The sequence below is a fragment of the Plecotus auritus genome (genome assembly GCF_963455305.1).
Source record: "Plecotus auritus genome assembly, chromosome: 4".
NCBI lineage: Eukaryota > Metazoa > Chordata > Mammalia > Chiroptera > Vespertilionidae > Plecotus > Plecotus auritus.
This window is the reverse complement of record NC_137775.1, coordinates 87,662,440-87,688,213: the sequence shown is the minus strand read 5'-3', so window position 1 is coordinate 87,688,213 and position 25,774 is coordinate 87,662,440. Positions and strand designations below refer to the sequence as shown.

The 25,774-nt window shown below is 41.6% G+C and overlaps 1 protein-coding gene across 1 annotated transcript in view; it reads right to left on the bottom strand.

The window, feature by feature from the left end:
- Positions 1-577: 577 nt before the first annotated feature.
- CYP39A1 (cytochrome P450 family 39 subfamily A member 1) overlaps positions 578-25,774 on the bottom strand; it is an 84,285-nt gene continuing 59,088 nt past the window's right edge. Inside the window, exons 11-12 of the mRNA XM_080665567.1 lie at positions 5,431-5,518; positions 578-2,061 (exon numbers count right to left, since the gene is read on the bottom strand). Coding sequence (XP_080521693.1) covers positions 1,990-2,061; positions 5,431-5,518 — 160 coding nt within the window. The 3' untranslated portion in view covers positions 578-1,989. The remainder of the gene's footprint in view (positions 2,062-5,430; positions 5,519-25,774) is intronic.

Sequence of the window (25,774 nt, the reverse complement as noted above, 5' to 3'; positions counted from 1 at the left end):
AAATGCAGTGTTTCACTGTGAGCCTTCCCTGAGAACACACCTGGCATCTTTAGAGGAATTTGCCAGATTAGTCTGCAACTCTCAGACCTGCTGGGGATTTCTACACTTTCCTCAGTCCCTTTGGTCTCTAGACCCCTGAGCCTGCTAAGCTGATTTACAAGCTGCTAGCTAAGCTTTAAAATCACTGTATTAGTCTGGAAGAGTTAATATACTCCGAGTACTTAGTTTTCTGCTAGGGAGTCATCTGCTCATTGGTAGGAAACAGATGACTAAGCCAGAGGTCGGCAAACTGTGGCTCGAGAGCCACATGCAGTTCTTTGGCCCCTTGAGTGTGGCTCTTACACAAAATACCACGGCCTGGGCGAGTCTATTTTGAAGAAGTGGCGTTAGAAGAAGTTTAAGTTTAAAAAATTTGGCTCTCAAAAGAAATTTCAATCGTTGTACTGTTGATATTTGGCTCTGTTGACTAATGAGTTTGCCGACCACTGGACTAAGCAATCATTATCAACTCCACGAGATAATTCTAGCGCAGGGAGCAAATAATCCAGAGGACAGCATGCACTACAAAGCTTACTTACTGTGAAATAAAGGAGGAAAGCAGCTTTTTATTTAATATTAAAGGAAAAATCATGACATCACTGACCACTCTGTTATTACTGTCATATTTTCTCCTGAACATGACAGAATTTCTTTTCTGGATTTCATAGAGAACATTTCAGGCATAAGTCTCAATAATGGAGCCAAATGTTGTTATTTGCCTTGACACATCATTATATTTGTGTTTCCATACATTAGCAAAAATAGTGTCTTAAACTGTGATTACAGACACCTTGAGTCAAGAGTGCTTTCACCTTAATTGAAATACATACAAATGAATATATCAATCTACATACATTTATTAAATATGTCTTATAGGGAAGGTGCTGTCCCAGATGTAGTTGAGTGTAGAAATGATCCCTATCTTCACAGGTCTTAGAAAGCTTTCATTTTATTTTTACTTTTTAAACAATATGTTTTTATTGATTTTAGAGAGAAGAAAAGAGAAAAAGAGAGAGGTAGAAACATTGATGAGAGAGAAACATTGATTGGCTGCCTCCTATACACCCCTACCAAGGATCGAGCCTGCAACTCAGGCATGTGCCCTAATAGGGAATCGAACCAGTGACCTCCTGGTTCATGGGATGATGCTAAACTGAGCCACACTGGCTAGGCTATTTATACTTTTAGCATCAGACATGTTCACAATAAAGAATTATAGTAATAGAGCTTGATAATTCCAATTGCTAGTTGAGAATCTTATTAAGAAAAATAGCCCTAACTGATTTGGCTCAGTGGATAGAGCGTCGGCCTGTGGACTGAAGGGTCCCAGGTTCGATTCTGGTCAAGGGCATGTACCTTGGTTGCGGGCACGTACCTTGGTTGCGGGCACATCCCCAGTGGGGGACGTGCAGGAGGCAGCTGATTGATGTTCCTATCATTGATGTTTCTAATCTCTATCCCTCTCCCTTCCTCTCTGTAAAAAATCAATAAAAATATATTAAGAAAAAGAAAAATACACATTTCCAGAAATCATTATTTAATATTTTTTATGCTAGCCTTTCTCAACACAGAAATTTAAGTATGTTGCCTTCATGGTGAATTAATGTATTCAGATTTTCATTCAAATGGCATTATTACTATTTAAGGTCCTAATATAGTTTTTCATAAACCAAATTCCAACTTCTTAAGAAATGCCTCTTCTTCTTGATCATTTAAACATTTTCTGTAAACCACATATTCAGGTCTTCATATCAGTGAGTGATGTCAGATTCTTGGTCTACTCTTGAGGTCACAAACACAGGCACATTTAGACATTTTCTTGAACTAAATACTAAAGCAAAAAGGTTCAGCAGCAAATTTTAGTCAAGCTCAGGTCTCTGTGCTGCCAGGCCCGTGGGTGAGGGGCAGTCACCCTCCAGAAGGCCCAGTCCTCCGTGGCTCCAGAAGATGTCACTTTCTTTGTCTATATTCAATTCGGCATTGTCCTTCTGGCTGCTGGACACCCACCAAATGAAGAGAACTCTAAGAGCAGAAATGCAGAAGAAATGTGGAAATTAAGAGATAGACAAAACCAACAGTTTTAGACTTACAGTTTATTCAGTTATAATTATCCCTAAAAGATACAGAATTTACATTTAGAAGATTAGAAGTATTTGCTTGATGAGTCTTATCAATTTGAGCCTCCCACTCAAGGGACAGAAAAGAAGGCAATCCCTTCTTCTAATGGCCAACCCATCACAGGTTCATCAGCTACCCACCCTACACTTAGTCTGGCTAAACAGGATGCCACAAATAAGACTCTTTCTACATTTCTGGCCCCTAACTGGGACACCTTATTTACAATCTCTGGGTGAGACCTTTATGCCATGTAATAGAAGTTTAAAAAGCAAGGATGACACCCAACCAACTGAGCAGGTATGGCTCACTTGGTTGGGTGTCACCCTGTGCAACTAAAGGTTGCTGTTTCGATTCCTGGTCAGGGCACATGCCCAGATTTCGGGCTCTATCCCTGGTAGGGAGTGTGCAGGAGGAAGTGGATCCATGTTTCATTCTCCTATTGATGTTCCTCTCTCTTTCTTTCTTCCTTTCCCTCTAAAAATTAGTATAAAATCTTAAAATAAAATAAAATAAAATAAAAAGCAAATGAGGTGTTGGTGGTATGAATGAATCACTATTACAGTATACCCAAGGCCCTAACTTCCAAAAGGATATTTTCTGGGTTCCAAATGTTCCGATTTCTTTCTCTCTAGTTATGAACAAGGAATAAATGTGTATGGAGATGAGAGGTGGACAGTTTATTGCAAATAATACAGAGGTTGCTGAGGCTTGGGAGCTTGAAAAAGAAAAGCTACCTATTCTGCCAACCGTGAGGGTTGAGGGGGAGATGAGAAGTGAGGAAAGAGGAGATGGATCCAAGTTAAGTCATCAGTCTACCATCAAGTGTGAGTGCAACATGGCCCGGAATGGGCTCCTTAGCCAGGAGCCTCTCAGGGAAGTTGGTAGGATGAATGCAGGGTTTCTGTGGATCCTGTGGAATTGCAGCCCCAATTCTGTGTGTATGAAGAGGAGTGTGTTTTTCTAGAAAGGGAATCCAGAGGTTTTATACTGCACCCCCCCCACCCCCGAAAAGGTATAAGAGAATAAAATCAATCGAGCAAACAAAACCCCACTGTGTTAGTACAAATGTGCTTGCTTTTGCTATCCAACCATGGACTCTGGAGAGCTTTGTGTTTCCTTACTGTTTGGTTTTTAACGGGAGAGAATGGAAATTCAATGAATTTCTTAAGATCTTCTGAGGTAAAATAAAACAATGGGTTGTTGCAAAATTAAATTGGGGATTCTAGCATTTGATTTTTGCTATTATGACAAGCATATTCCTTTTCAAATCCATTAGTCTCTATGCACGTGACAAAATGTTCAGAACATGCCCCGGCAACCACCCCCTCCCATATCCTACAAGAACATGGACATTTGAAGGTCATTTCCTACGGTTTTTGATCACCTTATTTTATAACTTAGTAACACAGGCCCAATAATTACATAATTTCCATTGATCTTTCTCTTTCTAGAATAAGAATTTATGAAATAGAATGCCCTTTGAGATCATGAGAATTCACTTAGACCTGTACTTTTGACAAACTGAGATAGCATCTCTTAAAAAAAAAAGTTCTTAGTAGTATCAACACAGAACTAGGATGTATGTAAAATAATATAATAAATACAACTAACAGAATTTTTAGCTAGGAAGGAAGTGCTGGGAATATCTTGCCTGGGGATCTGGTCACAATGACTGATCTCCAGCATTGGGGTGATGTGGCTCTGACAAAGGTTATCATTCTGATCTGAAAAGGAGTTTCTGTGTCTTGCTGGTGGGGAAATAGTTGACATCCTGGCAAAAATGTGACATCTAACTCGGGGACCAGGGACCAGGATTTGGTGCCTGTAAAGCCTGGCCCTGATCTTCTTTTTGCTAAAAACAAACAAACAAACAAACAAACAAACAAACAAACAAACAACCCTGTCCTCAGCTGAGAACCTGTGTGAAGGGTATTTGACTCCTGTTTCGTTGTAGGATTCTGAGAGCTCCTCATGACTGATAGTTACTTGTTCTCAAAATAGAAGCGCAAAAGAAATTAGGGGAAAGTGCTGAAAGGTGCACTTTTGTGAGTAATACAATATTGTCTGTGTCACTTATGCACTTACATAATTTCTATTGAAATGTCACCCAAAGGTTTTATTTATCCTTCCATAGATTAGCCTCATTATATCAAGCTTAAACCAAAGCACAAAATGCTATGTGAATAGCCCTATCAGTGCAATGCTTAGTTTTTTAATTTCACTTCAGTTTAAATAGCACCTTTTATCCAGAATTTTCAAAATGACTTCCAAACATTTGGAATTAAATTGCATTTCCCCTTGGACAGTGGTCCTCAAAGTGTGGTATTCAGACCAGCATCATCAGCAGGACCAGGACTTGTTAGAAATGCAAATTCTTGGGCTTCTCCCCAGACACACTGGATCAGAAAATCTAGGGGTGGGGCCAGTATTCTGTGTTCTAACAAAGCCCTCAGGTGATTCTGATGCTTCCACCAGTTTGAGAGCTGTTGGTCTAGGAAACAGAACTATAGAAAATGATGGGAACATTCAATGGTCAGAGGTTGGAAAGGTCATGGCCTTTTCACTTTTGTCCACTGTTTTTACACTGGGTTAGTTTTCTTCCATGCCATTCTTTTCAAATGGATCAAGGGCTACAACCTGCCTCCAAAACTGATGGTTCACTTTTGGACCCACAGACATATCTTTCTAGGGGAACAAGCCCAATATCAAGGCCATGTTTATCTAACCCAGGAAAAGGGGTTAACATTGGTAAATTAATTGAAGAGGTCCCAACACTAAGTGGTGGAAATACTGCTATTGGGTCCTGGTCTTGTGATGATGGAGCACATAGATTAGATGTGGAATGAAGGGAGTATCTTCTTAGTCTAGTTCAATGTTAGATACCCGTTAAGATCAAGTCTAAGAGAGGGAATGAGTAGCTCATCTCTACTAATTAAAACCAAGGGGTGACAGAATAAATTGATGAACAAAATAGATCCAGAGACATAGAAGTATGGACCAGACTGATGAATCTCAGAGGGTAGGTGGGTAGATGGGTAGGAAAAGATTAATGAAAGAATTTGTATGCATATATATGCATAACCCATGGACATAGACAACAGTCTGGTGAAGGCCTGGGTATGGGCTAGAAGGGCTCAATGGGGGAAAAATGAGGACATCTGTAATACTTTGAACAATAAAGATTTTTAAAAAGATAAACAAAAATAAAACCCAGGGGTGAAAGTTCATATCAAATTTAAAAGTCATACTATTCAAAATTCTGAAAATACTCACCTGTTTTGGCAATGGGTCCAGAAGACTGCAGTCATAATAGTAAAATAATAAAATAATACACATTTCAATCTCTAACAGAGCAAACCATCTGGAAGAAAAATATAAAATTGTTATTTGGTTATGAAAAGTGCATAAGTATTCTCTACCAAAGAGAATATCTAGAAAGTACACATATTTCAGAGCAAATATGCTCTTCTTTGCAATATAAATTTTTACTATTAAAAGGATAAAGGAAGATCTTAATTTTTGCTTTCACAGGCATGCCTCATTTTATTGTGCTCCACTTTACTGCATTTCACAGATGTTGTGATTTTACCAATTGAAAGCAAGATCTCCACCAGCAAAAAAAAAGATTATGATTCACATCATTGGGGAGGTCTGGCATTGAACTCACAATATCCCTGAGATGTGCCTGTATAAAACTGTCTATTCAGTAAGGTAGTTGGGATGATGAAATTGTTTAAAAATGTATGTAACAAGCTTAGCCAGTACAAGCTCTTAATAAATGAAAGCCTGGGTCTCTTTCTAAGCTTAGATCTGTGCTTTCCAATATGATAACCATTAGACACATGTGGCTATTTAAATTTAAATAAACAAAAAAAATTCAGTTCCTCAGTGCACTAGCCATATTTCAAGTGCTCAATAGCCATAGGAGGCTACTGGCTACTATACTGGACAGTACACATTTAGAACATTTTCATGATCACAGAAAATTCTATTGGACAGTCTTGTCGATCTAGACCCTTATTACCCACTGAAATTTATTGCCTAAATGTTCTATAGGCACCTCAAGTTCCCCCCAAATTATGTACAAATACTACTGTATTAGTTTACTGTCTACTTTGTAAGATACATACAAATAGAAACAAACAAACAAAAAGACAAACAGAAAAATGGAAATGGAATTCTGCTTTATTTTTCTTTTACTCCAGTGGGTTGTCTTGAATTCTCCAAAGGGTATTCAAACCCTTTTAGAGGTCATAGCCCTTAATGAATACGATTAGCCCAAGAGGTTGGAAAACTGGAAGTCATCATTGATTCCATCCTCTCCATCACCCTCCATATCCAATTAGGCACTGAGACCATTTTCTGTATCTTCTAAATAATTCCCCAATCCCTCTCCTCTCCCTTTGTTTCCAGTCCCTCCACTTCTCCTTCAGTGTGGTACTTCATTTATTTCCTGGATCAGATTGTTACTGAATCAGTTTAGCTTCCAGATTGGTCTCTCTGCTTTCAGTTTCACTTTCCCACACTCTAGCACTGGAGTGAACTTTCTAAATCATAAATCTATCATTCTACACAAACACACACACACACACACACACACACACACACACACACACACACACACACACACGGCATGAGAGAGAAAGAAAGATGCTTCCTAGTTTCCTCCAAATGCTATAGGAGAACACAACCAGTTCTTAAAGGTCTGCTGTTTCCCCAATAGCTTCTCTTTGAAACCTATACTCTTGCTACACTGTATACGTGATGGTCCCTGAAAGGTGATGCTCTCTTTTGCAAGCTCTTTCCCTGTCTGAGGCTCAATATCCTTGGGAGGCAGTCCCTGATCACTTGCCTCTGGGCTGAGGTGCCCTTCCTCTCCACTTCTGTGGCTTGCTGTGCACATCTCAGTCAGAGCATCTATGACACTAAATTGCAACTATTAGTTATTTCTCTCCGGGAGGAAGAATTGCATTGCTGGGCCTTCGCACAGTGCATAGCACACTACTGGTGCCCAATAATGTTTACTGAATAAATGAACAGATGGTGGAAGGTGATGCCTTTTATAAAGCAGATTCAATTTCCTGCCCTTTTCAACCTTCTCTGTGTTTCTGTGGAACGTGACACATACATCAACTAACGTCTTTATCCTACAATCATACTATATCCTACCATATTACAGTTAATCTTTTGTATGTATTTCCTCTTATAGACTACAATCTTCACAAAAAAGCAGAAACTATGTCTTATTTATCATTGAATCCTTAATGTTTGTTGATTGAATGAGTGAATGAATATGAATGATCTGATATTCCTATCAGGCAATTAGATTTGTTATTCTTGAAACATCTTGCCCATATTTTATTTCAAGTGAAATCTGGATCAACGGGTGTTGTTATAATCCACTTGGATACCACATCCATTCTTCATGAATATTTATGATGCAAATTTAACCCTACTTACTTGTAAATACTAAAAATAATTTATTCCAACATAGTATCAATGTCTGTGAAACATAATATACCCAATCTTTACTGATTCAAATTAAAATTCAGCAGCAGTTCCAAGAAAAAGCAATTTTTCTAATTTGTGTACAGGTTCAGAATTTCTCACAACTAAATTTTTGTCTAATTTCTTACCAATTAGAACGTCCACCTGTGCCCATGATGGAGTAACAGGAGTCAGTTATCCTACACTCAAAAACTGGGCAAGATTCACAGTGTAAAATGAAAACTCCCCAAAAGAAAGGAAGAAATGAGGTGAGCCCTATGACTGACTCTGTTCATTGCCTATGGTAGTTTCCAGGCCACATTGCAAGGAGGAGAAAGCCCCCCACAGACCTGGCAGTCTCACTAAATTAAGAAGACAGAGGATCAAAGTTCAGGCAAGTGAAAGAAACTAGAATTTTCAGGAATGAATATCAGAAAGGACGAAGTTTCACAGGGAGAGCAAGAGTGCTCCAGAGAGCTACCCAGCGGGATCGATGTCTCTGGATCAGTGCCTATTTGGCTAAGAAGTGATCTCTGCACGTGTAAGAAAATACTACTGAGGCTGGAGAAGGAAGATGAAAAAGGAAGTCAAAGAGCAATAAGCTGAATAATGCCCAGAGGTCACACAAGACATGGAAGACTGCATTCCCACAAGCTAGAGTGGGAAGATCTTATAACACATGGGCCATTGGTAGAGTCCTTAAAAGGCATTGCCTTAGTAGTTGGTTTATATTATTTTAAATTGAATGTCATTCTGAATTTACCTTAAAGCCTAAGAACAATAAAGCCTAAAACTAAAGGAATACAATAAAATCTAGTATCCATGACACTTCAGATTTATGTTTTGCTCTTATTCAAAAATTACCAGGCCTGGAAGAAACAGGAAAATGTGACATATAAGCAAGAGAAAAATCATTCAAAAGAAACAGACGCGGGGAGAAACCAAGATGGCGGCATAGGTAAACACCTAAACTGCTGCCTCACACAACAATTTCAAAACTACAACTAAAAGACAGAACGGACACCATCCAGAACCGCAGGAAAGCTGACTGAGTGAAAATTCTACAACTAGAAGGATAGAGAAAAGCTCACAGAGAATTGGAGGTACGGCAAAGGGTCTTTGTGCACGCAGAGAGGAAGGGTGGCTGAGAGCCTGGCTGACTTTCTCTGGCGGAAGGGGGAAGGGAGCCCCCGACCGCACTGAACCCCAGTTCTGACTGCACTGAACCCCTGTTCCGGGCGAGCCCCTGGGGACTCACGCTCTTGTGGGGGGAGTCTTGACTCTCAGGCGGAGACTAGGGAGCCGGGGAAGGCGGAGGACTGAAAGTCCGCTCGCACCAGTGCGCACAAAGGCTGCGGAGGTTGCCACAGGCTTTCCCTAGCGGAAGGGAGTGAGAGGCTCCTGACGGCACTGAACCCCAGTACTGACTGCAGTGAACCCCAGGTCCAGGCGAGCCCCTGGGGACCCACGCTCTTGTGGGGGGAGTCTGGACTCTCAGGCGGAGACTCGGGAGCCGGGGAAGGCGGAGGACTGAAAGTCCGCGCGCGCCAGTGTGCACAAAGGCCGCGGAGGTTGCCACAGGCTTTCCCGAGTGGAAGGGAGTCAGAGGCTCTTGACGGCACTGAGCCCCAGTTCTGACTGAAGTGAGCCCCAGTTCTGACTGCAGTGAACCCCAGTTCCAGGCGAGCCCCTGGGGACCCACGCTCTTGTGGGGGGAGTCTGGACTCTCGGGCGGAGAATCGGGAGCCGGGAAGGCAGAGGACTGAAGGCATACACGTGCGCGCAAGGGCAAGGCTGACGGGAAGCCAAGGCTGAGACTCCACCCCATCCAAGCTGAGCTCAGAGGCTATTGCAATTTGGCAAGTCTAATCCTATAAGGCTGTCTCCAGCACCGGACTTCTCCCAGCATAGACACAGCTGATCCTTATAGCCAACTGGCCTGGAGGTCAATTCTTCCCAGTGATACCAACAACAATCAAGACTTAATTACAACAAGGCTGTACACACAGTCCACAAAGGGGTGCACCAAGAGTGTCCACCTCAGGTTAACTGGGGAGGCAGACCCACTGGGCCAAATTGGAAACCTAGCACACAAATCTACCAACTCAGGGAAGCAGTGAAAATGCGGCGTCTAAGAATCAGATCACAAACGAAAGAAATGGAGGAAAACAAACGACTGGATATAGAATTCAAAACCACGGTTATAAGGCTTTTTAAGAATATCCTAGAAAAGGCCGATAAATATAATGAGACCCTCGAAGATATGAAAAAGGACCAACTAGAAATTAAACATACACTGACTGAAATAAAAAATATTATACAGAGACCCAAAAACAGACAAGAGGAACACAAAAATCAAGTCAAAGAATTGAAATACAAAGAAGCAAAAAACACTCAACCGAAAAAGCAAAAAGCAAAAAAAAAAATCCAAAAAGTTGAAGATAATGTAAGAAGACTCTGGGACAACTTCAAGCGTACCAACATCAGAATTATGGGGGTGCCAGAAGAAGAGAGAGAGCAAGATACTGAAAACCTATTTGAAGAAATAATGACCGAAAACTTCCCCCACCTGGTGAAAGAAATAGACTTACAAGTCCAGGAAGCCCACAGAACCCCAAACAAAAGGAATCCAAAGAGGACTACACCAAGACACATCATAATTAAAATGCCAAGAGCAAAAGACAAAGAGAGAATATTAAAAGCAGCAAGAGAAAAACAGTTAGTTACCTACAAGGGAGCACCCATACGACTGTCAGCTGACTTTTCAACAGAAACTATGCAGGCCAGACAGGAGTGGCAAGAAATTTTCAATGTGATGAATAGCAAGAACCTACAACCAAGATTACTCTACCCAGCAAAGCTATCATTCAGAATTGAAGGGCAGATAAAGAGTTTCACAGACAAGAAAAAGCTAAAGGAGTTCATCACCACCAAACCAGTACTATATGAAATGCTGAAAGGTATTCTTAAAGAAGAGGAAGAAGAAAAAAGGAAAGATAAAAATTATGAACAACAAATACATATCTATCAACAAGTGAACCAAAAAATCAAGTGAATTAAAAACCTGAGGAACAGAATAATCTGGTGAATATAATAGAATCAGGGGCATAGAAAGGGAGTGGACTGATAATTCTCAGGGGGAAAGGGGTATGGGGGGTTCATGAAGAGACTGGACAAAAATCATACACCTATGGATGAGGACAGTGGGGGGTAGGTAAGGGCAGAAGGTGGGGTGGGAAATGGGTAGAGGGGAGCTATGGGGGAAAAAGGGAGAAATAATTGTAATAATCTGAATAAAGATTTATTTAAAAAAAAAAAAAAGACCTTAAAAAAAAAAAAAAGAAAAGAAACAGACGCAGAAATGATAGATATTGGAAACACCAATGAAATCTACTCCACATGTTCCAAAGGTAGAAGCAGGATGAAGAGAGAAATGGAAAATATAAAAAAAATCTAAATTGAACTACTAGCAATGGAAAATACAATATCTTCAATGAAAATATGCTGGATGGATTTAATAGAAGGTAAGACACTACAAGAGAAAAGGTTGTGGAACTTACCGCAACAATGGACAATATCCAAAATTAAGTACTTAGATTAAAAGGACTGAAAAAAGAGCCCTGGCCAGCTTGGTTCAGTGGTTAGGGTTTCAGTTTTGATTCCCAGTCAAGGGCACGTACCTTGGTTGCAGGTTCCCGGCCCAGTGGGGGCGTGTGTGGGAGGCGACCAATCAATGTGTCTCTGTCATGTTGATGTTTCTCTCTCTCTCTTTCCCCCTCCTTCCTCCTTTCCAGTCTCTCTAGAAATCAATGGAAAAACAATCAAACAAAAAACACAAACAAAAAAAGACTGAAAAAAGGAAATAAACAGAGTGCCAGTGACATATACAAATATCAAGCAGTCTTAACATACATGTAATTTGGAGATGCAGATAGATGGGCAGAAAAAAATATATGAAGAAGTAATAGTTGAGACATTTTCAAATTTGTAAAAACTGTCATTTACAGATCCAAGACAATCAATGAACCCCAAGCAAAATAAACATAAAGAAAATCTTGCCAGGGCAAATCACAATCATATTGCTAAAAACACACACACAAACAAAAAACAGTGATAAAGAAAAAACTCTAAAAAGCGGTCAGAGGAAAAAAGACTCAATAAATAAAGAAAAACAGAATTAAAAATGATCACAGACTTCTCATCGGAAACCATGAGTGCCAGAAGATAAGGGAACAACATCTTTAAAGTGTTAAAAGAAAAAAAGAAATTGTAAAGGTATGAAGAAAAAGTACTAATATTGTTTTTTATAATAATGCACTACTGATATGAGAAAGGCCAGTCTGGATAATTTGGGGCTAAATATTTAATTTCCCTTTTATGGATATACATATATATATATATATATATATATATATATATATATATATATATATATCTGTTTTTGGGAGATATGTGAAAGAGAGAAAGAGAAAGAGTTGAAATGATAGCCAACCATTCAGTCGAAAATATGAAGAATAAACCTTCGGACACACCCTAAGGGAACTGGACATGGTGAGCCATCACGAACTGTTTTGAAAAGCTCAGGTCCCAAGGACAATCACGGACTGTACTGCTGAAAGCACCCAGGTTATTCTCTACTTAGACTTTGAGAAATGTACTCATGAAGGTAGGAAGATGTGAAATGAACCTGTGTGATGAGCCTCATTTTCACCCATGTTGGAGCTAGTGTGAAAGAAACAGGGTACCTGCCTTTCCTCCCTACTTCCCCAGAAGAGAGTAACATCTATGGGAACAGTGAAATGACACTTAGGTCACACAAGATAGTAAGATCTTCATTCATTCAATAAATACTGAGTATATAAATATAATAAAATAATTTCTTGCCTGGCCTGTGTGGCTCAGTGGTTGAGCATGGACCTATGAACCAGGAGGTGACAGTTCAATTCCAGGTCAGGGAACATGCTTGTGTTTTGGGCTCGATCCCCAGTAGGGGGCATGCAGGAGACAGTCAATGATTCTTTCTCATCATTGATGTTTCTATCTCTCTCTCCCTCTCCCTTCTTCTCTAAAATCACTAAAAATATGTTTAAAAAAATAAGTTCTTCATTCACTTATTCATTCAACTAGAGGCCTGTTGTACAAAATTTGTGCACAGGTAGGGTCCCTAGGCCTGGCCTGTGGTCAAGGCCGATCTGCGGGTCGATTGGGGGGTGGGGAGGGCCCTGCTGGCACCCGCCTTGGTTGGCCTGGGGCCTGTGGGCTGGGGACAGCTCCTGTGTTGAGCATTTGCCCCCTGGTGGTCAGTGCCCATCATAGAGACCATTCGTTCCACCCGTTTGGTCAATTTGCATATTAGGTTTTTATTATATAGTATATTTACTGAGTGTCTTTATGTGCTGTACGTATATTCTTCCAAGTGCTAAAGTTATAGCGGTAAACAAAAGCAACATTTATGCTCTCAAGAAGATTCATTTCTAGTAGGGAGGTAATGAGCAGGCAGTGGATAAATAAACAGGAAATGCATATATCAAGTAAGAGAATAATTGCTAGGATAATAAATAAGACAAGGTAAGGGGAAAGGGAGTGATAGAGGTGTGGGCTACCATATTTTTTAAAAATATATATTTTATTGCTTTTTTACAGAGAGGAAGGGAGAGGGATAGAGAGTTAGAAACATCGATGAGAGAGAAACATCGATCAGCTGCTTCTTGCACACCCCCTACTGGGGATGTGCCTGCAACCAAGGTACATGCCCTTGACCAGAATCAAACCTGGGACCCTTCAGTCCGCAGGCCGATGCTCTATCCACTGAACCAAACCAGTTAGGGCTGGGCTACCATATTTTACATAAGGAAGGCCTCTGATGAGGTGACATGTTAGCAGACTCTGGAATCAAGTAAGAGAGTACCACATGTGAATATCTGGGTACAGTATTCCATGCAGAGGAATTAAAAGGAACAAAAATCCAGAGGAAGGAGAATGAGAAACAATGAGAAAGCAAGTGTTGCTGTAGGTGAGCAACAAAGAGGGAATGTTAGAGAAATCTCCCAGACACATAGAGAGTCTTGTGGCCCATTAAATTCATTTTATTCTATGAGATGAGAAGCTATTGAATAGTTCTGAGTAAATTTGCCTTAAATTATTAAAGGAGCCTTCTGGTTGCTACTTTGAGAATAAAATATAAGATGATGTAGATCAGGGGTCCTCAAACTTTTTAAAGAGGGGGCCAGTTCACTGTCCCTCAGACTGTTGGAGGGCCGGACTATAGTTAAAAAAAAAACTATGAACAAATTCCTATGGGCACTGCGGGCTCGGGACGAGTCAGCTGCTAAGCAGGACAGGCAGCGGCACCCGGTGGGCCGGATAAATGTCCTTGGCGGGCCGCATGTGGCCCGCGGGCCGTAGTTTGAGGATGCCTGAGTAGATGGAAACTAGAAGACTGATTAGAAAGCCATTACAATTTACCGGACAACAGAAAGCAGTGACTTGGACCAGGAAGGTAGAACTAGTCATGAGCCATGGTCAGTCTGTAGGATGGATTTGCATTACAGATGTGGAGACATAAAGTCAAAGATGACTCCCAGTTTTTGACCTGAGGAAATGCAAGGATACAGCTGCTATTTACCTCCGCAATGGGGAGGACTGAAGGAAGAACAGGCTAATGGGTTGTCACATGAAGCTCAGGTTTGGACCTGGAAAGTAGAGCTTGCTAAGACCAGTGCCCTGAAGACATCCGTTGCAGATGTTGAGTGCAAGCTGGGTAAATGAGCCTGGTGTTCAGGAGGGATTCTGTCAGGACTGAGAACATAAGAGGTACAAATAGAGTTATTGCTATTCAGACAATTATTTAAAGCCACGGGACAGGATGATATCACATGGGGAGCGAGTTAAAAAGAAAGCATAAAAAATCTGAGGCGAGGGCCCTGAGATACTCCAAAATTTGGAGGTCAGAAAGGTGAAGAAGATGAGCAAAGGAGAGTGAGAAGAAATAGCCAGAGAAAGAATAACAAGAAGAGAGTGATGTCTCCAAAGCCCTAGAAGAAAGTGTTTCATGGAGGGCATGAGCCTCCTATCAGATGAGAGGGGTCAGGAGTACCAACATGTGAAAGTCAACATTCAAGTTCTCACTTACAAAAATGACCAGTTCCCACTTCTCCCTTCCAAGAAGTAAATTAGATGAGTTCACTCTTTCCAATAACTTCTGTGTTCAGTAGAATTAGCAGTGACTCCCCAATATTCAATGTTTACCTAGCAGCATTAGAACAATATTGGCTAAGTGTATATTTATAAATTATAAAACAGTGTTATAGGTTCCACTTTATTCAAACAAATCCTGCTTTCTTATAACTGTTTTAGCCCTTTTCTAACATTAGCTTGCTGTGGACGTGCACTTCCCTGAGCTCGACCCTCTGGGGTAAAGACAGTACCCGACAGCAAGACACTAAGCGATCTAGTGGGCTGGGTGGAGCTAGAGTGGAGAAGGCACTTAAGCCCCGGCTGGTGTCGCCCAGTTGTTTAGAGTGCCGTCCTGTGCACGAAAGAAAATTGCATTCCCGTGGGTAAAACTATAATTCGGGCTCTTGAAGAATTCATATTGTTCATTAGTGGGGCTTTAATATTTTTCTTTTATTTTTAGTGTTAAATTAGTTTAGTTACTAAATTAGTATTAATTATGAAAGTAGTATTAATTAGTAATATTACATTATAAACATTTTGTTAAGTAAGGTGAACTAATAATACAGATAACAAAATAATATGTGCTAAAATCTTATTTTCTCTCAATCCAAATATTTGGAAATTCTTGTAGAGTTACCTCAATTATCCACTAAATAAAGTTGTTTTGCAATGCAAAAAAAAATACTTGTGTTTTCAAGCCTTTATCAATTTACTGAATTTTGTTCAATGTCTACAATATGAGACTAATATATGTACCTGTGACATTAAAAGTTTTTTATGTCAAAGAAAAAGGGTTCATAAATTTGTGTTTTTACAGAAGCTCTTCAGAAGCAAGCTGAGCTATTTCATGTCAGGAATGCTTTCTTAATACCACTTCTAATGTCAAAACAGTGAGAATAATGAGGCCTATTACTTATAACAGATTTATTTTTTACACTTACAAGAACAACATTACACATCTACAAATAGAGTTCATTAAAATATAAACATGCTGAAAATTCCTTAAATACTTAGTACTTGCCTATTTCTCCCACTTGTAGATAACTGTTCAAGGAGCGTTCGCAGGCACTGAGAGCACCACGTCTGACAAAACACAGACTCCAGCCTCACATCGCTAGTAAGGCACGTGGAGAGATGGGAGAGGTAACCATCTAAGATAAAGGTGGAAACGAAAGGCCTGTTTGGAGTCTGGAGAGAGAGCTCCAACTTGGAGTAATCAAAGTTGACTTTATGTGGAGGTGAAACTTGAGCTAGACCTTGACGAAGGACAGGCTTTAAATAAGCAGACATGTTGAGTGAGGGCATTCCTGACCCAGCAGATAGCATGAGCAACAGGAGGGATGGGCTGTCGTTAGGAAACAGAGGGTGGACCCTCTGGGGAGGGCTTTCCCAGAGGTTCAGAAGGGTACAATTGGTGTCAGAATTCTAGGGGCACCAGAGTCTTAACAAGAGAATGACTATCAGAGATGACAATTTAAGGAAAATTAAATATGTAGGCTGTATGTAGTGAGTAAGATGGACTGAAAGAAGAGACAGCGGAGCCAGGGAGAAGGGATATGATATCACCTGATGCTAAGGCACAAGACCTGTTTTAGGAGGTGGGAATAGACATGGAAAGCCAAAAAGGGGGAGGAGTCAAGGGTGACTCTAAAAGCCCTGGAGTCTAGGAGAACAGTGGTCCATTGAAAAGTAACAGAGAACTGAAGGAATGCAAGGATTAGGGGAGATTGATGACTTTAGGTTTAGGTGTCTCGGTTGTGAGACTGAATCCCTCTCTTGGAGTCGCTCAGGGCAATGCCAGCATGGGCTGGAAAATGGCCACGGTTGCCAGGAACAAGGGCTCTGCAGTATATTCCTAGTTGCTACCAGCTGTGGCTTATGAAAATAGAATGATCTTGCCCTGGAATGCAGAGAAGGCAGCATGCAGACATACTTTCACAGGCATCGTCATTGAGCACGGCTACTCAAGTTAAAGGGAAAGTACTTTTCCCACAACCTCATCCCCCTGAGAAAGTTTTTAGGAAAATACAATCAATTTGGTGGCAGGAGGAAAAATAATATAGACGAGGAGTTCTGAAACTTTAGCATGTATCAGAATCACATGGCGGGCCTGTTAAAACACAGGTCACTGGGCCCCACGCCCTAAGTTTCTGATTATGTAGGTCTGGGGAAAGGCCTGAGAACTTGCATTTTTACAAGTTTACAGGTCATGTTACTACTTGTGGGGGAGTGTCACACTTTAAGCATCACTCATCTAGAGCACCTTGACAAGGAAAAAGGAGAAAAAAATGTCAAAAGAGAATAGTTTATCAAAGCTTTTACAAAGAATCTCTCAGCTCTACCTGAAACACTCTGGCTGGGGTACCAAGCTTTTGGTTGATGGTGTGGACACAATCTGGTAGAGTGAGCAGGTAGATGCCCATATTAAATAAGGGGTGGGGGGAAACCAACAGAATAACATGAGAAGAGAAGAATGGGATAAAGGTAAGTTGGAAGAGGAAAAAGAAGAAAACACATGAAAAAGAGAAGAGAATGAAAAAAGGGAAAAGGAGGTGAGAAAGCAGATGAAGAGACAAAGACGAAAGGACTGAGGAACCTCCGCCGTTCTTGATGTGAGATTCCATTTGCTGTGTCATTGGGAAGATCAGAACGGGCTCCTGGTGGGAGGGCACGCTCTGAGGTCAGTTTCACAGAGTGGCAGCGGGATTGTTCCAATGGCATTGCTGCAGCTACTCCGCCTGGAAGTGAAGCTCCCATATGTAGGAGCTATGAGCTAGAGATGTGGATACTTCTTTTTAAGGAAAAAAAAAAAGAAGAAGAAAAAGGCAAAGGACCAGTATTGACTTAAGATCAAGTACTCACCAAAGAGAAATTATCTCTTATTATATGTTAAATCTCAGATCTTCTAGGAAAAATTTAAGAAGTGGCACTTACTTTTGCTTTTTGATATACCCAAAGTAAATGAAATTCAGCCCTTTTACGAAGCACAAGGTATTTAGAAAGCTATTAACTGATATGGTTAGTATATGTTTATTATTTCATAAGTTCGATAAATCTTTAACATTTTTTTTTCTTTAAAAGAAAATTATATTACTTCGGATGCTATCAGTTGCACGTGACAGAAAAACCACATTGGACTGGGTTCTGTACTGAAGGGAATGCATGGCGTTATGGATCTGAAAAGCCTGGGGCTGGCCTCGGGCAGAGACCACTGCGGCAGCCAGTGATGTTCCTGGGAAGCCAGGCCGCCGCTGCTGCTCTGTTCTATGGTACCAGCTTCATCCCAACAATTCCTCCTTCTGAGTCTCAAATAGCTGCCAAGGGTTTCTAGGATCAAGTCCTTCCTTATTCACATCCAACAGGGAATGGTTGGTTATTTTTGACCCGGAAGTCCCAAAAGAAACTTCAGTAGTTCATTGTGCTGCTTAAAACACATGCTAACAGCTAAACCAGTGGTCGGCAAACTCATTAGTCAACAGAGCAGCTCGCGAGCCGCATGTGGCTTGCGAGCCGAAGTTTGCCGACCACTGACCTAAACCAATCCATATGGGGAGGGAGGAGCCAGGGATGGGAAGTGAGGATTGGCTTAGGGAATTGTACTCCCCAGGGACAGAGTTGGGGGTGGAATCAACACTACAGGCATATTGTGTGATATGGTACAGTTTTCATTCCGGTCCTCTTTTTTAGGAACAGTAGACACCTATTCAAGAGTAGTCAATGAAGTGGGGGGGGTGGAGGGGGGACACCAGCCCAAAGTCTCCTTTCTCGCCATAGAGAAATCCTGCATCACAGAGGGGCTGGAGATCGTTGAAATTCTGCTCAGAAAGGAGCATATTTATTTTAGCACTTTGGCCTATCAGAGTCTCAAAAGTCACTCTTGAATGGCTTCTTTTGTTCTTCACAGACTGAAATCTTAGGCTCGTAATGAAGTGTCAAAATGAAATGGCTAAGAAAGTAATGACAGCAACTGGGCCAGTGGTCTCACGGCTCCTTTGCGTGAGTCGCTGCTCCTTAGTAAAGGAGAAAGAATAGAGAAGCATGGCTACAAATTCACAGAGAGTTCTGGCAGCCCGGCTCAGAGTCCTGGGATTAACCGGATCTGCCCTGCCTACCCTCATCCTAACCACTTTATATACCCACCAGGACATGTGCACACTGTGGTGAAAACGTTAGGTAACCACTGTATAAGCAGATGCAATTCTATTTAACAACTGGAGTTGAGGGGATGCGTTTGTTTATGTAACAAACTAGAGGCCGGATGCACGAAATTCATGCATGAGTAGGCCTTCCTTCCCCCGGATGCCGGCACTGGCTTCCCTCTGGCACCTGGGATCCGGGTTTCCCGCCGGCCGCTGGCAAGCACCCAGGACCTGGGCTTCCCTTGCAGCCCAGCTTCGTCCGGAAGGTCATCTGGAAGGACATCTGGTCTAATTAGCATATTATGCTTTTATTATTATAGATTCCTCAGAATGTGGGCTAGGAAAATTGGGTTTGCAGTTGTAATATGAATAAATAATACAATAATTAATAAATAATAATACAAGAATAAACTCTATTCTGGGTATTCACAACTGTAAACCTACTTTTGCCCTCTCCATATACTGAATTTGCAACATGTCAAGAAACCCGTAAAGATCTCAGTTTGCTCACTCCTCAAAAGTGACCAGCTAACAGTACTTCTCAAATATAAGATTGTGCAAAGCTATTTCATTAGGGCACAATTATTAAAATTACATCATCTTTAAAACAAACATACAGAAACAACTGTGCTCAGAGCCTCACAAACCCCAAATAGACAATTGCCTTGCTACCATTAACATACAGGTCCATTACATTCCTATGACTATTTCCTCTCATCTCTCCTAAAAGTTTGATACCACTGCCTGTGGGGAAGGTGTGCTTTCTTCTATGCTGTTTATTGATTACTCCCATCTAGGCCAGTGGTCGGCAAACTGTGGCTCGCGAGCCACATGCGGCTCGGGAGCCACAGTTTGACGCTCTGTTAACTAATGAGTTTGCCGACCACTGATCTAGGCCATAAAGCCCCTTTTAAGGCCCCTGAACTCCTATGGCCATTATATGACTCACCTGGAATTGCTCAGGTGCTATCTTATGCAGTTAAGCAGGCTTGTTTTCTACGTTGCTATGTCTCATCTCCCTAACTACATTATATGCAATTCAGGAATGCTATGTTTCTTTGACTCTCCCTGGTGTTTACTAAAGTGACTTAAATTAGACTATAAGTTCCTTGAGGGAAGGGACTTTCATCCCTTATTTTGTTTTCCAACATAACTCCTAGAGCCCTACCCTGAAATACAGTATATTCTCCATAAATATTTATTGAATGAAATAAGAACCATACTAAACCAGGTGCTCAAGAGGTATTTGTTAGGTTGAATAATATTACTACCAATCTACTATCAGCTGGACCTATTTTTGGATTAATTTTCCAACAGCTGTGTGATTTTCATTAGTAATTCAACACACGTCCATGACTTTGTGGCCTAGTACTGCCCTATGACACAGGTGAGAGCCAAACACACACAAAAGGGTGGAAATCACAGTTTCTATTCCCAAGGGATCCATGCTTCTTTGCCATTTCTCAAGTACTGCAGCTGTTCTCTTATATACCCTCTTCTTGTCTTCTTGTCCAAGCATGCCTTTGCAAGCGGGGTAATCATGCCAACAATCAGCGTGACTATTTTACACTAGAATTTAACCCCTATCAATTAGCACAATGAGACAGCTACCCAGGCATCCTCATGCACAGATAGGAACCAAGGAAAATCAAGGCTGCTGGCTTGGTGTAGATTCCAGGGGTTGGGTCTAGCAAGCACATCCCTTTCTGCCAAGATCATCTACTCTCAGAGACACCCACACGACACTAAAATTCCCTTGTCCTGTTTCTCCATTTAGATTGACAGTTTAGGAGGAGAATGTCCACTATAGTGGGACTCTTCATTTTGCATGCTACCAATGCTGAAGAAGTCTGGGAGTTCATGCTGCTTTCTCCTGTTTTCCTGCAAAGCCATGTTCTCCAGCGGAAGAATTACTAGGAAGGGTTTCCTTGCTGTGTTTCCCCAGCTTCAAGAAAGTGCCTAGCAAAGGGTTCTTCCTCCAAATGCATTTCAGAACTCCCACTATTTGGAGGAGGTACTGCAGTTCTTCCATTCCAATGTTTATCTGGCAGTTGATGGCAGCACTGAGTACTTATTTGGTAAATTCAGCAAAATATTCTGTGTTCACTTATGTGAGGGGTTTTCATGTTGCCTCAGTGGCCTGGACTCCCAGGGGTGACAGCTGCAAGGCCACAAGACTATTTGTGATAAACTTTGATTGTCAGAAACTTTACAGGCAACTTTCTCTGACTCACTGCGTGTTTGGTACATGAGAAAGTAAATTGGCTCCTGATACACAAACTAAGAATGGGCACGATTTTCTGGGGATTATACTAAAGGTTTATGGGATTAAATTTCTATCGCAGACCTGGATGGTGTGACTCAGTTGGTCAAGTGTCGTCCCATGCACGGAAAGGTTGCTGGTTTGATTCCTGGTCAGGGTACATGCCCAGGTTGTGGGTTCAATCCCCGGTTGGGGAGCATGTGGGAGGCAACTGATGGATGTTTCTCTCTCACGTGGATGTTATTTCCTCTCTCTCTCAAATCAATAAAAACATATTTAAATAATTTCTAGTGCAAAATTTCTACAGTTTCTGTATAACATACTACTGATTGAGCTGAAATGTCATGATTCCCTGCATTGTATCCATTACTCTCAAACCCAAGCAAATGTCTATCAGCCTCAACAGATATTACAGTAATGTCCTAACAGCTCCTCTTACAAACAACAGTCATCGACTGACCACTGACCCATATTACATGCTCTATTGCCATGCATTTCAGACCTTAGTTTAAAATATTTCTTGGTCAGCTTCAAAGATGGTTATAATAAACTCTTTAGTTGCAACTGAAGATATATACTAAAGGAACATGAAAAAGGTACTATCTATTCTTTTCAGAAGATCTACTCTTACAAACTGTTACTTAATAGTGACAAAAACAATAAATGTGTTCTTGGCTTAAGAACTGCTTATCTAAAATAAAAATAATATAAGAGGCAGGTGTGTGTGTGTGTGTGTGTGTGTGTGTTTTGCTATTACTGTTGTTTTCCTTTGTCATACTCTGCCCCTAAAGTATTGGACACTCAATTACAGTGTTCACCTTGGAAGTTTTCTGGTGGATATGTCAGCATGCTTTCAGCTCTCAACAATAAAACCTTCAACTCAAACTGCCTTAAAAATCATGAACATTTATTATATGTAATAAATATACTATTTTATTATTATTCTATCTAATAAAGAGGGAATATGCTAATTGACTGCCCCGCCCTCAAAGATGGTGGCCCCCACAGCCAATAAGGAGGGAATATGCTAATTGACTGCCATGCCCTCAAAGATGGCAGCGCCCACAGCCACAAAATGGAAGCGCCCAGTCCCCTCAGCCCCGCCGGGGCAGCAGGCGTGCAGCAAGGCCGGGCCTGCCCCCCAGGTGATCCCGGCCACTCCGCACACCTGCCTCCAGAGTCCCCCAGTCCCCTCAGCTCCCCAGCCCCCCAGGGCTGGCCCAAGGTACAGGCAAGCCTCGGATGGTGGCTGCCCAGCCGCCCAGGGCCGGCCCAAGGTGCAGGCAAGCCTCAGATGGTAGCTGCCCAGCTGCCCAGGGCTGGCCTGAGGTGCAGGCAAGCCTCAGATGGTGACTGCCCAGCTGCCCAGGGCCACCCTAGGCTCAGGTAACCAGGACCGGACGAGGCTTACGCTGCCGGCAGTGGCAGCAGCAGAGGTGTGATGGGTGTCGCCTTCCCCTGATCGCCAGGTTGCCTCCCGCCCCTGAGGGCTCCTGGACTGTGAGAGGGGGCAGGCCGGGCTGAGGGACCCCCCACTCCAGTGCATGAATTTTCATGCACTGGGCCTCTAGTTATTTATAAAAGTGAAAACATTTATTATCTAGCATGACAGGAAGTAGATGAACTCCTCAAAATTGCTGGTTCAGTGACACAATGATATCACGTGAACCAGCTTCTCTCCATATCTCTGTTCTGCCCTCCATAGACTCCACACCATCATGAGGCTGTTCCACTGGAATCTGCTGCTAGTAACAACTGGGCTGTATGCTTTCTTGTTCACATCCAATGGGAAAGGACAAAGTGGGCCTCTCTCCTCACCATGGAAGAAAAGTCTCTCCTTTCAGTCTGATTGGCCAGTTCAGGTCAACTGCCCATGCCAAATAGTGTCTCCAGGGAAACACTATCCAACAATTTGCTTACCCTTAGGTTCCTAGAAGAACTTCTAAAAAGGGAAAAAGAACAATCATGGCTGGCTGAGACTAACTAAAATCATTTGGGGGAGGTGTATATTACTAAAAGCATATTGATACTACGATCTGAAGCCTGAGAATCCACAACTGCGGCACCCCAGGAACAGCTGCGAGCCCCAGAACAACGCTCCCCAACTGGCGCAAGCACACGGGTTCAGAGGAGCTCTACACTCCACCACGGAAAGGTCAGATTTCGCCTGGGATAAGGTGAGGTCTCTGGTCCCGGAGGGAGAGAGGAACGCGTGTTTTGCGGGAGCTGGAGGACCAGGGAAGTCTGTGCCTAGAAAAATCCGTGGCTGTAGGGGCTGGCGTGATCTGTGATTGTGGAAAGGGGTCCTCAGAGCTGCTAAGAGAAGGGCACTCTAAAAAGCAACCCATTTTGATCTGAAGTGCAGGGACACCCTAAGAATTTCAGGCAGTCCAGACTTACGCGCAGCCCCTGCGTTCCCTGGGTGCCTGGGCTTACGCGGAGTCCCGGAGTTCGCACAACTGAGCTTTTTCCTCTTGAAATTCTTGCCTCTGATTACTAAGCCCAATACATAGGATCACCCAGTTGGGGACACCCTGGGAGACTGCAGGGGAAGGTTGTTTTTCTGGAACCTGGGGATCGGAGCTGGGCGTGACCATCAGAGAGTCAGCTCTGAAGCAGACCACTCCCACAGGCCAGTGGCGAGTGCGGGAAAGAAGGCTCTAACACTGCCTAGAGAGGCCATAGATAGACCCGGAAGTTAATCCAGAAACACTGCCACCCAGGGGCGGAATCACAAATTGACTCTTGTGTAATCAAAAATAAAGGAAAACGAGAAATTAAGACACACCGCCTGCTTAAAATCAGGACTGGCTTACAACACCGAAGAGCAGTGGATCGCAGGGAACTGCAATACTGTCTGGACTGAAAAACAGGCGTGCCAAACAGAAAAACAGAGGAAGTGAATGACCTTCACTACTTCACATTTTATTTTTACCTTTTATTTTTTTATTTTTTTATTCTTTTTTATTTTCATTTTTTGCATCTTTTAATCAAGAAACTTTTTTTTCTCTTTTTTCATCACTTGATTTTACCTTTTTAATTATTACATTTTTATTTTCAATCCGTATTATTACTACTGCTATTTTATCTTTTTTTTTTTTTTTTTTTTTTTAAGTGTCATTTTATTTTCTCTTCATTTTATTTTGGGATTAGGGTTCTACATTCTATTTCTATCTTTCCTTTAGCATCGTTTTACTCTATCTCAACTCTACCTTTAGGCCATCACTCCCCTCCTAACCTCCCCCTTTTCAGTGTCCTGTTTATCTTACCCTTTTACTGCTTTAGATTCTCCCTATTCTTTCTGTTTACCCCTTGTTAAAATTTCACCCTACTTACATATCTAATCTCCAATCCCCTGCTCCAAGTCCACATACACCTCTCCCTTCGCTGTCTGAGCTATCCATAAACTTGTCCTTCTCTCTGTCCTTTTGTTGTTGTTTGCTTGAATGTAGATTATATCCAATTTTTATCCTTTTTTGTGAGATTGTTTTGCTTATTCTTCTTTTGTTTATTTTTTTGTTTGTTTTGTGCTTCAGCTTTCCCTTGCCTCACTCCATATTAGTTGGTGTTGTAGTTTGTACTAATCCCCAGGCACTTGTTGCTGGCATTTGCTGGAATTAGTGATTGTTCTATTGGAGTTTTATCCCCAATATATATAGTCTGTTCCCCTATCTCTCTTAGTCACTTTCTTGTCTCTCTTACTTTTTTTTTTTTTCTTTTTTTTCTTCTCTTTACTTTCCCTTTTCCCAATTTCATTTTCACACTCCTTTTTTCTTTTTTTCTTTCTTTCTTTCTTTTTTCCTCTTCTTCTTTCTCTCCTATCACCTAATTTGCCTTTTTCTGGTGGTCACCTTTATTGGAGGTTATTAATATCGTGAATACATTCCTGTTCAGTGCCTTGTGAGTTGTACCTGGTAGTGCTGTATTTTGTGCCTTTAAATCAACCCAGGAGAGAGAGAACTACATAACCAGACACCCAGAGAAGAGAGACCATGGGGAGACAAAGAGGCAGCCCGCATATGAAAGAAAAGCAGGCATCACCAGAAAAGGAAGTAAACGAAATGGAGGCAAGCAACCTTCCAGAAAAAGAATTCAGAGAAATGGTCATAAGGTGGCTGAAAAGAATGGAAGACAAATTCGACAATATGAGCAAGAACCAAGAGGAAATGAAGAAGAACCAAGAAGAAATGAAAAATGACATCGCTGCTGTAAAGAACTCAATAGAAAGCATCAAGAGTAGACTAGAAGAAGCAGAGGACCGCATCAGTGAGCTAGAAGACAAGATGGAAAAAAATACCCAAGAAAAGCAACTTCTAGAAAAAAAAATTAAAAGGCAAGAGGAGAGTCTAAGGGAACTTTGGGACAACACGAAACAAAACAACATCCGCATAATAGGGGTTCCAGAAGGAAAGGAAGCTGAGCAAGGAATAGAAAACCTCTTTGAAGAAATAATGACAGAAAATTTCCCAGATATAGGGAAGAAAAAACACACACAAATCCAAGAAGCTCACAGAGTCCCAAGCAAAATGAACCCCAAAAGACCGACGCCAAG